General features: G+C 47.6%; 1 protein-coding gene across 9 annotated transcripts in view; it reads right to left on the bottom strand.

Moving 5' to 3' along the window:
* The window catches only part of SUPT20H (SPT20 homolog, SAGA complex component), a 759,353-nt gene that overhangs the window by 613,897 nt on the left and 126,732 nt on the right, over nucleotides 1-18,724 (bottom strand). For all 9 annotated transcript variants that reach the window (XM_069640776.1, XM_069640779.1, XM_069640782.1 and 6 more), the window contains 2 exons: nucleotides 17,031-17,089; nucleotides 16,784-16,850 (listed from right to left, as the gene is read on the bottom strand). In XM_069640776.1, the coding sequence (XP_069496877.1) occupies nucleotides 16,784-16,850; nucleotides 17,031-17,089 (126 nt within the window). The remainder of the gene's footprint in view (nucleotides 1-16,783; nucleotides 16,851-17,030; nucleotides 17,090-18,724) is intronic.

Below are 18,724 nucleotides of genomic sequence, written 5' to 3'. Positions count from 1 at the left end.
TCCAATATGGGGGCCAGCTTAAACCAGAGCTCCCTGTCGTAACGGGCCACGATCGCCAGGGCGTTGGCCGCTGATAGTCGTCGCCGCCGCCGAAATGACCCGCCGCCCCATGGCGTCCAACTTCTTTCCCTCGCCGAAGCTTACCCGGGGTCTCGGACTTCCTCTTCCCCGAACCGGAGCGTTGGCTCGTGGTTGACGGTGCCGGGGAAGGTGCGCTCTGCCTGGCGACCGAAGAGCCCGACCTTTCGGCGCTCCCAGAGCCAGCGGACTCGCGGCGCTTGGCCTGGTGTTGGGCCCCCGTCGCCGGGGCGCCGCACAGGACTTAGAAGCCCGCTCGGACCCTTTCTCCTTCTCACCCGTCGAGCCCTTCTCCAACCAGCTTGCGAGACGGGATCGACGGTCCCTCATGGTCCGCTCCGACAAGTCCTTGCAGAACTGGCAGTCCTTCTCTACATGAGTCTTGTCCCGATGAAGTCAGTAGAGGCATCGCAAATGTTCGTCTTCCTCAAACACATTCTGCAGCCCGCATCCAGGGCAGCTGCGAAACAGCTTGGGTCCGGGTGACGAACTCGCATCCTGGGCCATCTCGAAGAAGGCCGCGAATCTTCTGGAATCCTCCAAGAAGTTGATTCGACGAAATCTTCACCCTTGAGGGGCGTTGGAAAATCCTGCAACGGGTAGCCGTTAACGGGAGTAGAAAAGGTGGAGCTTGAGGCTCGATTAACCGAAAAAATGTGAAAGTTCACCTGAAAAAGCCCGAAACACGCAGTAAAAGCTCGAGAGCTAAGCACGAGGACTCCCAACACTTGAACGTGCGGTAAAAATCTGAAGATGGCTGCCAGAGGCGGGGCTTAGGTAGAGGGCAGTCATTGGCTGTGGTCAGTATGACGCAGAGATCAGTGATTGGTTACTACTACGAAAGACAGATCAGAAACGAAACTGATACTGATTTTTTCTTTACCGAGGATTCCCAGCCTGACGACGGGGAATATTCATGAGCATGTGAATCCATGCCAGACCCCATGCTGGAGAAATGTATGCAGCACCGACCAGGAGGCCGCTTGACAGATGTCCACCAGCGGAATCCCCGACATAATGCCGCTGATGACGCGGTGGACCTCGTTTAGTGCGCCTTCGGGCGCCTCTCCAAAGGCTTTCCCGCCTTAGAGTGACAGACAGAAATGGCCGATGAGACCCAGCGTGATAGGCCTTGTTTGGAGCCACAAACAGTTGTCTTGACCGCCTGAATTCCTGAGTATGTCTTAGATAAAATTTCAATGCTCTTTTAACGTCCAGCGTATGCAGCGCCTTTTCTGCCGATGAGGAATCCGAAGCGAAGAATGATGCTAGCACAATAGAAGAGAGTTTATGAAATGTAGTTGGGACCTTTGGAATAAAGTGCGGGTTAGTAGCTAACACCACCTTGTCTTTGAAGAAACGTAAGTACAGAGGATCAATCACTAGAGCTTGCAACTCCGATATTCACTAAAAACGCCATTTTCCATGACAAAAAATTCAGGGGCGTCGACGACATAGGTTCAAACGGGGCTTTCATCAGAGCCGACAGCACCAGATTGAGACTCCAGCCAGGAGGGAACTTCTTAGCCGGAGGAAAAGTCCCAAACAATCCTCTTAGAAAATGTTTAACGAGACGATCACTGAACAGCGGGGCAGCGGGGCAGCGGGCCTCTTCCGAGTGAATCTAGAAATGGCAGCCAGGTGAACCTTTATGGAGGAGAATGCCAAACCTTTCTTTGCCAAGTGTAGTAAGTAGGGCAGAATTTGCTCCGATGAAATGCTTAAAGGGTCTATCCCAGGCTGATCCTTACACCACACACAAAACCTTTTCCATTTGCATGCATAGGAGACATTCGTGGACGGAGCTCTAGCCGCCTCTAAAATGCGGCGACAGTCCCCAGGAATGTTTAGTAATCCAAACTCAGAGAAGTCAGGAACCAAGCCATCAGGCTGAGAGAGCCCGGGTCGTGGTGCCAAACTGCCCCCTTGTCTTGAAACAGAAGGTCGGGCGTCACTTGAAACCGCACTGGTTCTACTACGGATAGATGGAGTAGGTCCGAGAACCACGGCTGCCTGGCCCAGTAACGGGCCACCAGAATCACACGCATGGGTATTTCTGAATCCACTGGAGGGTCCGCCAAATGAGTGGAAAAGGAGGTAATGTGTACGCGAACCTGCCCGTTCACGGGAACGAGAACGCATCGCCCAGCGAATTTGGCTCAGACCATCTGCTGGCAAACTGCTTGCACTTTTTGTTCTCTCGGGTGGCGAAGAGATCCAGTGAAGGACGACCCCATTTTTTGAAAATGCTCGACACCTGCTGATCCTTCAGTTGCCACTCGTGGAGCAGGTTAATTTCCCTGCTGAGAGAGTCTGCCTTTACATTCATCACCCCTGGTAGATGAAACGCCACAACATTGATGTCTTGTTTGAGGGCCCAATGCCATAGTTCCTGAGCCTCTCTCTGTCGAGCATTCTGGAATGCGTGCCCCCCTGCTTCCTGAGGTAGAACATCGTGGTTGTATTGTCTGTCAACACCCTCACGACCGAGCCTCGTATGCGTGGCAAAAACGATTTTAGAGCCCAATGAACCGCTCTCAGTTCCAGCACATTGATATGAAGACTCGATTTGACTGGAGACCACCGACCATGAACTTGGAAGGACCCCAGATGAGCTCCACACACTGTTTGAGAGGCATCCGTCACAATTGTAGCTTGAAATTCCAGGTCCAGTAATGGCATTCCTCGCGTCAGATTGTCCGAGAGGTGCCACCACCGAAGCGCTTCCTGCAAGTCGCTGTTGATCACCACCTTGTCGGACCATAATCCGTGACTTTGAGCCCACCGGTTTGCCAGAAATTCCTGCAATGGTCTCATGAAGAGACGACAGTCCTTCACCAAAGGAATACATGACGCCATAGCTACCAGCAGCGACATGTAGTTCCTGACCGATACTTTCGTTCCGATTATCCACTCTGCTGCTTTTTGCTTGAGTTTCTGAATTCTCTCGACAGAAGGCTTCACCAGACCTGACAGTCTGGAATTCCGCACCTAAAAACACCAAGCTCCTGGAGGGAGACAGAAATGATTTTTCGAAGTTGACCGCAAAGCCCAACCGTTGCAACAGCTGCATGGTAACATTAAGACTTGCCTGCGTCACCGCCGGAGACAAGCCTCGTATCAGCCAGTCGTCCAGGTAAGGATAGATGCGATGACCTTCTCGTCGGTGCCACGCCGCCACCGGAGCTAAACATTTCGTAAACGTCCTGGGAGACGATTTTAGACTGAACAGGAGCACTTGGAATTGGTAATGATTCTGACCCATCACAAACCTTAGGAATTTTCTGTGTCGTCGACGCATAGGTATGTGAAAATACATGTCTTGCAAATCCAACGACGCCAGAAATTCTCCTGGCTGCACCGACCGGATGACTTCCTGAAGTGTAAACATCTTGAACTTCAGGCGTTGCAGAGTCTTGTTCAGGGCCCGAAGGTCCAGAATGGGTCGCCACTTGCCATTGGGTTTTTTGACCACGAAGTAACGGGAGTAAACCCCCTGACCTCTCTCGGCCTCTGGAACCAATTCTATAGCCCCTTTCTGCAGCATAAGTACAACCTTCTGCTGTAAAATGTGAAGATGAGGTTGCTCAGAATACACGGGAGGAACGGGCAGGTTTGTGGGTCCTTGAAGTTTAGAGAGTGGCCCAGCCTGACCGTGTCGAATACCCAACAGTCTGATGTAATTCTCTCCCATTCGTCGATGTGTAGGGCCACTCTGCCTCCCACGACATCTGGAAGACTGTCATCGGTGCGATTTCGTTTGCTTACTCTTGGTGGAAGAAGGCTGTCCTCCTCTCCTTCTGGATGTTGGAAAATCACGGCTTCTTCGTGTAGCCTGAACAGCTCGTCTGTATCCAGACCGATTGTAGTTCCGGTCTCTGGATGCAGTAAATCGAGTGTTCCCTGAAGCTCCACGGAAGGGACGAAAGGGCCAAAACGCTCGCCCGCTTTGTAAAGCTCCCAGTGACCTTGCCGTATCGGAGTCCTCTTTCATGCCTTTGAGGGCTTCATCTATTTTTTCCCCAAACAATTGTTCACCCTCACAGGGCATATCCAGTACCTTGCGATTGCCACCACTGGGGCCAACGACACCACTGTAGAGACCAATAGTGCACCCGGCAGTGAAGCTGTCGACGACGGGACTCCCGTTGAAGGCACGGGCAGTTGTGGCGCAGACTTGTCAAGCGATCCCGCCTTTTTCGAGTCTCTGGACAGGTGCTTCGAAGATTCTCTACTCGAGGAAGACCTATGATGGTCTCCTGAGGAGGGGCGTCTCGAAGAGTCCTTTTTGTCCTTTTTCGAAGAAGTAGAAGACGAAGATTTTTCTGGCTTTCGGGAGTGGTCAGATTGACCATGTTTTGACGATGAAGGAGCCCCTTTCATCAAATGTTTCCCCGAAGAGGGACGACTCTTTTCTGTAGGCTGTGGCTTCTTTGCCGGAGGCTCATCCGACACCTACTAGCGAGGAACTGTGGGGGAAGGCCTCTCCGATGCTAGACTGTGCACCGATCCTACCTCAGATGAGGGTAGGCCCCTTCGCTCAGCCACGATATCAGACGCCGATTACGGTCCTTCAACGTTTCTGCGAGAAACCTTTGGAGATATCACAGGTATCCGCGGAGTGATGAGGGTAGAGGCAATAGAGGCAGTCCATGTGCCCGTCCCCTTCATAAACCTTTTTCATTCCGCACGTAGCACACAGGCGAAACAACGCTTTCTCCGACATTGGGAAAGAAATTACTACAACCCACAAAAGTGTAAAAAGCACAAGGTGATCCCGATACTTTGGAGACAGTTGAAATCTGAGGAGAAACTGCGGGGGCGGGTCTATTTATGCCCTACGTCCTATTGGGTGGTGCATAAGCGTCCCAAAAGGATGTCAATAGGACACTAAAGTGTCAAAGTTTTCCAAAGAAGAAGAGACTGAGGGTTCCCGGCCTCCGGCCTAACGACGGAAAATATTCTAAGCATGTGAATCCATGAAAGATCCAATGCTGGAGAATTGGTGTATTATGTGTTTGTTAAATTTGCCAAAAGTTATGTTACCTTTTTTTTTATAAATATGTGTAAAGTTTATACATAAACTGTATCACATTATTAATAAATTAGATTTTAAAAACAAATTCAAAAATGATAAATCTCCCTCCCTGCGCTAATCAGCTTTAATGGAGACTTGTTAAGATGGCCTGGTGGAGAGATTTCAGGAGGCCAACCTAGTTATAGTGAACAGGGAACTCTGAGTGGTTAGCCAAAACCCAATCAAGGTAAACGTGGAGAGCAGTCAAGGAAATTCTCAGGAGAGTGCGAGTACACAATGCGTCTACACAGTAAAGCACACAATAATTCTATTTAGACAGGAATGTATACAAATATTTATTCAAGGCCTTCAACTAGGAGGTGATATCGCGCAATACTCAGCAATAAACATATATACAATGATTATAGGTTCTTCAAATGCATTCAAATGACTTAAGCACTACAAGAGCTAAGTAGATGAATGCAGTAAAGATGGAACCGAGTAACAAGTGAATATCCCTAACTTCAGCAGTCCAATCCTGAAGAAGAATGGGACCTTGTGCTTAACAGTCACAGGAGCCACAACACTTTAACCATCTGTAGCTTCTAAGTTACTTGTGTTGGTGATGGATTCAAATGAATATATTCAACAAGGTTACTAGGTTAGTAAATTGTGTTCTTATCTTTCAGGAGGTACTACCCAGGTTTCGATGACCAAAAGGCTGTGGAATGGAAAGCTACAAAGGGACAGGTTCCAGTTGTTATCCTATAGAAGACATGGGGAGACAAATTAGCCCTCCGCCCATACCCTGATTTTCTCAGGTGACTTGATGGGTCGACGGTAGGTAACATTTTAACTTTAGAGCCAACTCTACCTCACTTGTGAGAACCCCATAACTTTTTGATGGACTGGTAGATTATTTTTCCCTATACCTCAGTGATTGAGAACCTTTTTCCACACTCACAGATCCTTTCACTATTTTTATGGGTGTCATTTTTAAGACTCTCCATAGTGTCCTTTTAATTTTATCCTCTTTGCCAACTTTTGGTATATACCTTTTTATTGTTACAGGGTTGCCCTGTGGGGCTCCCTTTTTACTTTCTCTGGCTAACATTGTGTGAACTACAGTTCCCAAGGTTAGAAAGGATATTTCTATCCCTTCTACATTTTGTTAGGTGAAACCAGCACACCCTACCTTATGTGGAGTGCTGGGGAGATACAACGTATCCCCTTTTCTCACTAGCAGTGAGACAATTCTGTTACAGGTACAATCTTACCTTAAATGGCTGGTGGCAGTGAACCTTTTTACAAATTCACATCTGTGGTAAAGGCACCCATTTTACCAAAATGGCCCGGTCTTTATTTGCCATGTACGCGCTTCATGTCCCTTCTTGACGCCGACAAGGCGCCAGTGTCTGTGAAGGCAGGAAGCAAAGGAGGTGTCCAAAACTCTGCAGCCCTTTGTCTTCCAGCCTGCCTGTGATAATCCAGCCCACACTGGAAGGCTGGCTGTCCTGAAAGTTTGAATGTTGCATGTCTGATTGGCTGGGTTCCTGCATCAAAGTCTGATCATGGAAGCTGAAGAAGTAGTCAACCACTGGAACCAAATCCCAAGGGGAAAATGAAGAAAACACGGCTGAGACGATTTCCAGCGACCGGAGAGCCTGCCGTGTAACCGGAGCCTGCCGTTACCCTTCCTTCCAAGCGACCTGGGCACTCAAACGACGACCCAGAGCCTTGTGAGATTCACTAGACTCAATAAGACTTGCATTTTGACCCATCGCACGTTGTGCTGCGACCTTGCAGGCTGCAATACCCTAATCCCATGGGACCTCGAGCCATTGAATCGAGCAGAAACTTTAGTGACATCCTGCTGGACCCTGAGGAAGGCAATTCCAGTCCTTTAAGTCCCTTCACCAGAGTGCTGGACCAGATTAGCGACGCAAATCCAATCAGCAATATTCAGTCTTCTTCTGGCTCCTGAAAAGGGCACCAAAACCACAGAGCCGCATCCAGCTGAAAATAAACTCTTGCCTGGAGCCTTCCCCGTTGATCCTTGCTGCAAAATCCCTTCCAAAGTCCTGTCTTCCCTCTTCATGACAAAGGAATCCATTTACTGGGTTTTTGGCTGCAGATCCTGAAGTCTCCCCTGCTGCAACTCTTCTTCCGTGCTGAGGTACTGTGTTGGCTGGGGTATTTACCTACCTTAAGCCTTTGTGATTCCTGTGTAGCTGTGGGGTGTTTCTTGCGATTGGGAGTCCTCTCATACAGTTCACCCAGGTCCACTGCTGGAATCCTCCTAAGGTGTCCCTGGAACCTTTCAACCTCTCCAAGTGTAATACTTACCTGTTTGAACAGTCATCCTTAGGAACTCTGACTTTAGCTACTTTGGTGCCTTCCTGAACTGTCTGTTGGATACTAGAGACCTAGTGACCCCCCTTCTGCCACTGAGAACACCCATGCTCCAAGAATAAGGGAAAGACTTTCTAAGGATTGGGCCTGTTGCCTAGAAAAGAGAACACATGTTTAAAAGGGTACTTAGTTGTAAATGAGTTGGTTGGTAACTAACTCGGAGAGTGAGCCGTCACAATAATTCGTACTTACCTTGAATGCGTGTTGTGCCATTCTGAAAAGTATATATAAGGTTATTTTACTCCCCTGTGAATTGGTTGTGCCTCTTCCCAAAATTGATGATGTTGGCTTCACTTAACTATTTCTTCAAGAATATTAGTGTGTAATATTAGTGTGTAAATTCACCAACTGGGTCTTGCTTCCCCCGACGTTCAGTATAGCCTGTCTAAACTAAGTCTGCCTTGGTTTTTAACCTACATGGAATAACATTGAGTCATTCTTAAAGTGTAACATTGGGTTTTGCTTTCCCTGGTCTGTTTTATACAGATGCTAAAACAGTCTTAGCTACCTTTAAGTTGCTGATAGCTTCTTAAAAAAAGTACATGGGTTTTACTTACCTTGGTTTGCCTTGGGCCATCCTAAAATAAATTAGAACGTTATTGCTTACCTTAGTCTGTGTCCCACTGACCTGAAAACCAACTGTAATAGTATATTACAACATTAGGTTTGACCTGCCTAGAATAGCTGTGTGCCATTCTTAAAAAGTGTTCTGTAGGTGTAGCTGACCTTAGTCTGCCTGGTGCAATCATACATTAGTATAAAGAGTTCTTGCTTACCTTAGTCTGTGTTCCACTGAGCTGAAAAGCAACTGTAATTGTATATTACACCAAAAGGTTTTACTCACCTAGTAGAACTGTGCATTATCCTGAATGTGGTTATAGCTTCCTACTGTTCCTTGAAGTGTTCCACTATTCAGAAAGGTATACCTGCTGGTTGGTTTACTACCTAACTTGGATTCCTTAACTGAGGTTCACTGCACAACTGCTAGGGTCTACTACCCTTGTATTACTGAAAGTAACTTATGGTTTTACTCCTCATGAATAGGTGTGTCCTATACTAAATGGGTTTCATAAGGTCCGACTTGCCTAGACATAGTGTTTGTTTTCTGAACAAGGTTCATGCTTTGGACTGTGTATCTTCAAGGGATCTACTTGATCCATCCGCGGCTGAAATTCCCGCGACGGAAAAGTTTGCATGAGAAATGTGCAAACCACAAACGGTGCGCACATTTCCCATGCGAACACGCATTGAAACCCCCGCAGACCCACACCCTTAACACACCCCAACCTACACCTCCAACATACCCAAACCATACTTACCTTTTCAGATGCTCTGTCCCTGCGGCGCCAGTTCCCTTTCACTTCCATGATCGGGAACCGGTGCCGCAGGGTCCTTTTTTTAATTAAAAAAAATATATTATTTCGGGAGCTGCAGGGGTGTCCCCCGCAACCCTTGCTCACTATACCACACAGTATAGTGAGCGGGGTGTTGCGGGGGACAACCCCGCAGTCTTTTTTTTAAATTTTGATACTTACCTATAATGCTACCATCAAAGGTTCGAACTTTTGGTGTTCGTACGTTTGGTGGTAGCATTTTTAGGACTTTTTGTCCATGCAAACTTTTGGATGCGGTCAAAACGTACAATACCTCTTCAAGCACTGTGTTGTGCTTTTATAATATGTTAATTATCCTATCACCAAGTACTTAGCCCCCCCCCAACATGTATCTTGGTGTAACTTGTGTTCATAATAAACCTTTATTTTTTATAATACTTCTGGTTGTCAGCGTTTCTGTTGAACCCTTAGTATACTACACGTTCTTAGTACCTTCCTACAGCCCTGTCTCCACTCCTAAAATAAGCCTGGCTGTTCTGTCTACACTACCATATAATCAGGTGGTACAACCTTATACTAAGAGTGGAGTTTTTCAGTTGAATAGTTTTTACTAGGGCCTTAGTTGGACTTCAGAAAAACTGTTCTAACAGTTGACTGGGGGTGGAGGGAGCCAGAGGCTGGATATCCTACCGTTGGTTCCGGTGAAAGATGACCAGGAGCTGCAGGTGAAAGGATTCTTCTGGTCAGGTCCAGATTCAAGAAGCACCCATAACAAGGAAGAAAAACAAGATTCCCCGATGGAGGCCTCTTCATGATACTTCACAGGATGGGGGAAGGAGAGTTCTAGCGACAGCCTACGGACACCAATGACGGCAGGTGCCTTCCAGTTGCGGTTGAAAAAGATTCTCTGGAAGAGGATCCCTTGAGGCTGGGATGCTGAAATGTGCAGGAAATGGGTCTTCTACCATAATCTGGTGATGATCAAAGATGCGGAAGCAACCATGGGATGGCGACACTTCTGATATGATATTTTATTTGTAACGTGCTCGTTCACAAGTGTTTCAGAGCGTGACAAGGCAAGGGAGGGGAGGAGAAACAGGGGAGAACACAACAACGCTCTTACTAGGCCCAGTGACATTTAGAACGCGCAAGTGCATGGCAAAGGGGAAAGGGGAAACAGTGCATGGAAGGGGGAGAGTGGAGAGTGCAGAGGAGAACAGATAAATAATAATAATACATAAAAATAAATAGATAATGGAGGCAATAAGCAGTGCTAGTGCAGCCAGCAAGTGGCAAGTGCTGCGTTTATGGCAGCAGACTGGGTAAGTCTGATAAGTGCAGAAAAAGAAGAACATGGGTAGGTGGGTGACTGTATAGGTACAGATACAGTCCCCAGTGCAAGGAGTGGCCAGTAGGCAGTGCGTGTGGGTGGCAGGGTGAGCAGGTACCTGGGCCCAGGGGACAGAGGGTGGCCAGGTGCACAATGCCAAGAGAGAGCAGATCAGCAGGGGAGAGGGGGAACAAAGGCAGAAGAAAAGAGGAAGGTCTTGAGGTGCTTCCGGAACCAGAGATGGTTCTCCTCGACTTTTAGAGTGGCAGTGAAGCTGTTCCAGAGGGAGGCCCCAGCCGAAGACAAAGATCTACCCCCCAGCTTGTTTCTTTGAAAAACAACTGATCCTGAATGAGTTAGAGGAAGAGGAACAAAGAGCTCGAGAGGCGAGGTACTTTCAGAGGGATAGCTGAAGGTATTTTGGACCCAGGCCACAGAAAGCCTTGTGGACAATGTAGAGGGTTTTGAATGTAATCCTTGCATCCACTGGGAGCCAATGGAGAGATTTCAGAGCTGGAGAGATACGATCCCTGGGCTTGAGGCCAAGGACAAGTCTCGCAGTCCTGTTCTGAATTAGTTGCAGAGGGCGGATAGTAGAGGCAGGTAGATTTAGTAAGAGGTTGTTACAATAGTCCAACCTAGAGAGAACCAGAGCTTGGGAGACAGTGATCTTCTGGGGGAAGGAGAGGAAAGGCAGAGTGCCTCTGAGGAGGTGCAGTAGGAAGTTTGACTTTTTAGAGACCTCCGAGACGTGGGCTGAGAAGGAAAGTGTGGAGTCAAAGATGACCCCCAAGGTTCTTAGCCTCGCAGGTTGGGGTAGGAGGAGGGCCAAGGGAGGCCAGCCAGAGAGTGAGGGGAAATGATGGCGAAGGTGTGCCCATGAGGAGGATCACCGTCTTGCTGGCATTCAGACAAAGATCGGCGGCACACCAATCTTGAATGGCAGTTAGGCAATCAGAGATGAGAGAGGGTGAGGAGGTGGCCGAAGGCAGCCTGAAAATGAGGAGTGTCGTCAGCGTAGCACTGGAAATTTGAGCAGAAAATGGCAATGCAGTGGGTGAGAGTTGCCAGGTATTGGTTGAAAAGCCAGGGCGAGAGGTTAGACCCCTGGGGAACACCACAGGTAGAGAGGATGATAGGAAGGACCCCATTTGGACCTGGAAAGGTCGATCAGAGAGGAAAGAGGTCGGCCAGGCCAGAGCCTGATCAGTGATACCCAGGTTATTACGGAGACAGTTGAGCAGGATAGTATGGTTGAACGTGTCGAAGACAGAAGAGAGATCGAGTAGGATGAGGACAGAGGGAAAGTTAGAGTCAAGGTTAGAGAGCAGATCTTCACTGATGTTCAGGAGAGGAGTTTCCGTGCTTCTGGCCGCTCTGAAGCCAGACTGGTGGTTGTGGAGACAGCCAACAGAATTGGAGTGAAGGTTAACCTGAGAGATGACCAGCTTTTCCAGGAGTTTGCCCAGAAAGGGAGTAATGGAAATTTGGCGATAGTTAGCCGGACAGGAAGGATCAGCTGTGGGTTTCCTGAGAAGAGGATGCACAAGAGAGTGATTCAGAAGGGAGGGGAAGGATCCTGAGGCAAAGGAGTGGTTGCAAAAATCAGCAAGGGCCGGAGTGAGGGTGTCAATGTGGTCCTTGATGGTTTTAGAGGAACAGGGATGAACCTGTTTTGACTAGGCTTTCATAGATCGGACTTGCCTGGCAACCTCTTCAGGGGAGAAAGGAGGAGGAGGGTGGCATGGTGGTTAAAGGGGGGGTCAGTAAGCACAGACTGCGGGGGAACAGGAGGGGGAAGGTAGGAGAGGGTGGACAGGATATCCTGGGTTTTAGAGATAAAGTGAGAGGCAAGGGCATTGCAGAGCCTGGGAGGCAAGAGGAGGGGAAGAGACTGCGGCAGGGTTGGCAAGCTCCTTGCAGATTTTCAGCTGAGTTGTTAGATGCCGCAGAGAAACGGGCTTGAATGTGGACTCTCTTCTTGGTGCGGACAGAGAGTCGGTATTGCCTTTGGAGCAGGCGACAGGCCAGTTTGTCAGAGGGTGAACAAGAAGCCCTCCATCTCCTCTCAGCCGCCCTACACTTACGTTTAACTGTAGCTAGGTCCGAGTCATACCAGGAATTGCACTTGGCTTTGGGCTTCAAGCGGATCCTCATGACAGGGGCAAGAGTATCAGATATAGAAGCGTAGAGAAGCGACAGGGTTGTGTCAGGGTGTGAGTCAGCTAGGAGGGTGAGGGGGGGAGAGAAGGTGGCAGCGAAAGCCTCAGCTGACACACGCTTCATAGGTCGGATGTCCGAGAAGGTAGGTGTCAGTGTTGGGGTGGGCTTGGCTTGGGGGGGGGGGCAGGGCAGAGAGAGAGAGAGAGATGAGAGGAGAGACGGCAGTGTCCACTCCAGGAGAGAGGAGTGGTCAGAGGGTTAGAGAGGGGGAGGCCAGAGGAGATCAAGACATCAAGTGTATGTCCTGCAGAGTGCGTCGGGCCAGAGGGGAGGATGGAGAGGGGGAGGGAATCGCAGAGGTTCGCGAAAGAGCAGGGATGAGGGACTGGAAGAATCAAGGTGAATGTTGAGATCACCAAGGAGGAGAAGTTGTGTGGTTGAGGCCAGGAGTGAGAAGGAAAGGTCAGCCCACTCAGAGAGAAAAGGGATGATTTGCCCAGGGGGGCGGTAGAGAGTAGCAACAGTAAGAGTAGCTAGGAGAGATTGAAAGCCTGCAGACAAGGCATTCGAAAGAGGAGTAAATCTGACTGGGAATGACAGTGGCAGGAATCCACTCGGGAAAGATCAGGGCTACACCCCCTCCAGGCCGAGTGGATCTGTTAGCCATCAGAGAGGAGAGTGTCAAAGCTCTGGTGAAGAATCCCATGAAAAAGCTGGTCAGTACACCGGCTCAGTAAGGCTAGATCCTCGAGAAGGCATAGAGACTAATTGGTCCCACTAATCCAACGGTTAAAGCACTGGACATGGCCTTAACAGTTCAGGTAGTCCAACAGGCTTCACCGTGCTAGACTCAAAGGATGGTAGGCCTCTTCAAGGGTCATCTTCAGATCCTCAATCTGCTGTTCGTCTACAGGGGATTCCTGGCTCCAATGCTGATCTGAAGAAATGGCTGCAGGAGTCCTCTTCTTATCCAAACTCCAGCCTGGGAGCAAGCCAAGCCCACCAATGGTAACAATCCGCACAATTAAAACAGCCAGTAGGTGTCTAATCAGGGACAACTATTGGTTTCACTCATGTCCCACACCAAGACTCTCTGGGTCCACAAATGTGGAATGGGGTCACAAGTCCCATTCCCTTCCAGGGCCACACATATACACAAAAGCAGAACTAACCTGTGAAAGCAGCAGTTTTCCCAGGCAAGTGCATGACCTTATATGGGATTTACTGACCTGGCAAGGCAGGAAGAAAGCCAAACTACAATATGCCAAATACAAAAGACAGAACCCACAAGAATGAATAAGTGGAAAAAGGCTCCACTCATTCAGGATTGAAAGAAAAAGGTCCAGAAGGCAAGAGAAAGTGCTGAGGGTCTCACTAGGAGAGGGGATGAAGCATAACAATTATAAATCTCCCTAACAATGCCCTTCTGAAAGTCCTCTAACTGCTCTCCTATGGTGGTTACAAGGGTCAAATGGGCAATGCAAGAGGCCAGCATTGACGCCACTGTACTACAGATCATTCCTTTCATGACAATGTCAACATTTGTGGTCAGAGTAGCAAAATTCTTCATAACTTCGGATTGGTCCTTCAAGTTCACATTTAAAAGGTGTGAGAAACCTGGCAGTATTCTCCCACCCACTCCCTCAGGATCTTCCATTGAGGTGGCCAGGGAAGGACCATCAATTTTGGATCGCGACCCTGGTGGTGGACAAGCAAGGGAGGATCACCTGATTGGAGGGTTACGGGGGATTGGGAGGAGGATACCAGAGGACGAGACATGGTATTTCCCCAGTCCTGAAAACACCCTAAACTACTCTCCCTCAGCTTTTGTGGGGCGTTTACAATCTCACCTCATCTCTCCCTCCCCATTTCCAACAAGTACTGAGATGAGGAGGGGGCAGATTACCCATAGGAATAACATGGAGAAAGTAAGGAAAACCTACCCTAGAAAGAACTCAGGTTGTACCACTAATAGAGTCAGACATGGTCAGGCATTCACTAGTAACTACTCACACCTTACACCACTTAACAGGTTTGTTCACTATAAAAAGGTGTTGTCATGCACACAGAAATCAGCGAACTGGGGAAGCAGTCCTGACCGGTGGAACCAAGAAGCAGGAGCTACAGGCTGGAAGTGGACTGCTTGCAGAGACATCCCCCAGTGTGGATTAAGGGCTGCAGCATGGCGAGGGAGCCGCGTTTCCAGGGAGCCAAAGAAGCGCAGCCTGCATTCTGCCGGCCAGGTCCAGGAGAGTGCCCATTCCCCTGGGGCCAGTGCCGATCCCAAGTGTGTCTTAGGGGCAGGTGGTGAGACCCTGACCTCAACCACACATTTCCAGTAGGAACCGCCTCTCAATGCGATGCTGCCTGGTGAGTTTCATGGAGAATGTGAGAGAAACTTGGGAGCGTGCGTTTGGATGGGAGTGAAGTCGGAGAACGGCCCGGACAGTTAAAGTGGCACGGAATTTCAAGGAAAGGAAAGTGTAAAAGCTGAAAGCAAAAAGCATAAAGGCTGAAAGCAAGAGCAAAGCAGAAAGTGTAAAGGCTAAAAGCACCGCTGCAAGCAAAAGTAAAGTAAAAAGTAAGAAAAGCACATTAGAGAGGAGAGAGAGAAAAAGACTGAGTGTAGCAGAAAGTGAAAGAAAGTGAAAAGAAGCAGAAGGGTGTGAGTGGCCCATAACGGAAAAAGAGAGGGGCACGTGAAGAGGCAAGGAAAGGTGCCATGGGAACAATAAAGAGGAAAACAGAAAAGAAGGTGCAAGGTAGCACGGAAAGAATAAAGGACAAGTGCCAGGGGCACGATAAGAAAGCAAGCGTAAACAGTTCAAGTGTGCACGGAAAGGAAAGAAGTAAAGGGGTGCAGGAAGCATCTGAAGGGAAACAAAAAGGTATCAGGAAAAGTAAGAGCAAGAAAAAGAGGAGCAAAAGGGTTGCACCTAGGAAAAGCAAATAGCCTGGCATTTTTTTTCCGAAATCCTCCGATTCTACCCCATGAAAGGGTGATCTATGAAAAAGATTGTCAATAAGGAAAAGCCTAGCCAGCAGAGTTTGTGTTTTGAATTAAAGGGGCCTAAAACCTGGGAAAGGGTACCCTGTGGAATCAAGAAAGAACTGCGAAATATGATGTTCTGTGTTTGAAAGCTGGAAGAGGCCTAAAGCTTGGGGAAAGGAACCCTGAGAGGCCTAGTAAAGACAACATCCTCATAAACAGTGACTTTGTGTTGAAGGTTTGAAGGGGCCCGAGCTTGGGGAAGGGAACCCTGAGAGGCACAACTAAGTTGGAGACGTATTTGTTTTGTTGTACTGTTGAAAGGATTGACGCGTGGGGAAGGAATCCAGAGACGCTTACAAAAGGAACTGTTACAATTTTTCCATGGCGTTTTGAAACTTGAATAAGCTGAGACTTGGGGAAGGGAACCCGAAGGAACTCCAAGACACTGAATGTAGTTAGAATAACTACAAGGGCACTGTGAAGAAGGTCTTCCGAACAGCCCTGTTAACTACACTCATTTGTGTGACATTGACCAAACAGCACCTGGTGAGAAGAACACCTGAAACCAACTTTGGTTTCCCACTTTTGTTGAACCACTATTTGTCTTGTTTTGAAAAGACTTCCTATCACATTTTGTACATAGTGAGGACAAGCATAGGTTTAGACACAGACAGACATTTATTTTGGACTATTCGACAACGACGCCCATTAGAAACATCAGTTAAGGTATTTACCCTTTTAGAGTTCAGGCCAGTCAGGCATTACACCAACCCAGGAACCTTAGTAAATAAAGGTTTTCAAACCAACCCTTTAGAGTCTGTGTCTCTCTTGACACCATGCCTGTCTCACAAAGGTTCTACTGCCTTTTGGTTATGCTTCATCTATTACGGTAAAGTTTTGAACATGCACAGTAGCCGCTATTTTCCTAGATTGTTAGAATATGAAATATTAAAAAAGGCAGACACAATTATACACCGCCCAAGGTTTCCCTCCCGTTTCCTGGTCTTACTTTAACTGAGGATCATTTTTCGAATTGCCATATAACTAGGCATACTTCTATTTTTTGGAGAATGCATAACCTTTGAGTTGGAGCTTAACTGGAGGTGCCTTCACAGAAGGAGACAATGGAGCTAAAGATTCTAGTTTTACAACTTTTCTGAATTTGAATAGTTGCTTGTTTTGCGATCGATTGTGTTTGCCGCTAATGTTACTTGGCTTCTTGTATTTGCGAATTTCAATGTTACAGCTCTACAGCTCACATTCACCCCTCTTGAGATAGGCCTGGCTGCACAATAACACTACCAATCTGTGTAGTACAGCCCTATACCAAAAGGTGGGTTACCTATACCATGTAGTTGTGTAGTCTCACACAGTTACTACATCAAGTCTTGCCTAACAAGTTGCCTAAATGGTCTACTTGGGAAAAGAAAACTGGTCGAAATGGAAGCATGATTTACCTGTATATCCGGCTCCTTTTCACTTTCTTCTAAATATAAGTCGTATAGCTTTTGAAACACAGATTTCCTGAAAATATAAAAAGACAGTTTCCAAACAGTAACTCAGACATTAAGGGACTGCTGGATCACATTTTTAAGATATAATTGTACTGAATAGCTTCCATTACAATCTGGACAATTCTACAAATCAAACACATGCTGCAGAACAATAAGGGTGATCAAACGTAACAGGGCATCTATTAACTACCTCCCGCCAGATGAATGCTTTCGTTTAGGTGGTCTCTGTCGGGCACTTTCAATGACATACTGAAAGATAAAGGCAAAACAGTTAGTGCATCTTATGAAATGGGACGTCAACTCAACAGGCTACGTAGGCAACACCAAAGGAAACAAATAAAAACAAGAAGGAATGGACTCCTCAAACATAGAAAACACCCTACACAGGAGTACAACAAACAAATATTTAGGGATGCTCAGAACCATATACAATGTTTCTTCACAACTCGACTTCTGAACGATACATGCATATTGCCACAAAACCTGGGAGTATGTAAAAACATTCCTTTACGTCATATAAAATCATTGATAAACATATGTAAGCGTCAAAAACTGCCCTTAGGAAATTAAGACTAATTAAAAGCAAAGGGAATTTGTTTGAAAACCAAATTAAGCAAATAGCTAGGCATTAAAACAGAATTCTGTGGGTCCTATTTAGGAAACCCTTTACTTTCAGCTTTTTCCCCACTCTTAGTTTTTGGGCTCTCTGATGTATTTTTGTGGCCAGAGGAACATTTACTGTGCACCCATAGCACTGCAACCCTTTAAGAGTATATAGCTCCATGTAGCACATATTACTCGAGCGGCAGAGGTGCTTTTTAAGCCCCCGTTTTGTCCCTAGAGTGATTATAGTGCACTACATTGGTTGCTGGGAATAGGCTGGTGGCAGCTGTAATTTGCTTTTTGCATCACTATGGGTGCACGACTATAGAACACATTAGTAACCCAATGCTTCTTTTTATGGCCATTGCAGTACTGATGTGACTTTCTAAGTCATCCTCTCAGCTATATTGTTTTATAGGCCTTTTTTGTTCAGGGAAACAAAAGGCAGCTCAGAAATTGCCGATGTGCATTCATTGCGAGACCAGCTATGCACCCTCAAAAGAGATCTGGACCAATTCCTGGCATTTGGCCTACCATTTCACATCCTCTGGGGTGATCTTGGGGATTGAAAGATTCAGGGGTCAACCAGATTGGCTGGCTGTGTAACCCTTTGTTTTTAGCACCTTAGTGTGACTGGTGGGCCGGCTTAGTCCAGTACTCCTGGGTGTGGGTATATCCTGGGGAGATTGTGTGCCTACACTCAGTTTTACTGGATCTTTCATGGTGAGCAGGTAGTTTACTAACCTGCTGGAGGATTTTGGCAGTGTTTTAACCGTTGCTGCATTTGAAAGACCAGATCTGGCCTTACTGGCTGGACCCGGTGTCATTGACTTAAGTCTGGCTCAGACGTTCGGCGGCTGGACCTCTTTCCTGGATCTTCCTCTTCCTTCCCCGGTCAATCTCATTTCCTGGGCCAGGCTTTCCGTGCTGCGACCCTCCTCTGGGCTGTTTTACAGTAGCTTCGGTCTTTACCACATGGGTCTCTCACCTTGTTGTTGGGAGCCCAACACCCTGCCTCTCCTCTGGGCCATCCGAAGACGCACCCACCATTGTCTCTGCTGTAGGGCCGTATCTTGCTGGGTGGCTACCTTCTTTCAGTCGTTGTGTCACTGAAAGCTACTTTGGCTTGAGAGCCCACTCCTAGAAAGGGTGATTATTCTTCTTTTCAACATTCTGGGCAATTGTTGGACTGAGCTTCAAGTCCCTAGTTGTTTGAATCCTGTAAACCACACCTGAAAAAGCAACAGTATATTCAAACGGTTGTTGGGGGGGCTTACTGAA

This window comes from Ambystoma mexicanum, chromosome 7q, assembly GCF_040938575.1.
Source record: "Ambystoma mexicanum isolate Mex_15411 chromosome 7q, UKY_AmexF1_1, whole genome shotgun sequence".
NCBI classification, from domain to species: domain Eukaryota; kingdom Metazoa; phylum Chordata; class Amphibia; order Caudata; family Ambystomatidae; genus Ambystoma; species Ambystoma mexicanum.
Note: the sequence above shows the minus strand (reverse complement) of the source record. Positions and strands in the feature narration are given on the sequence as shown.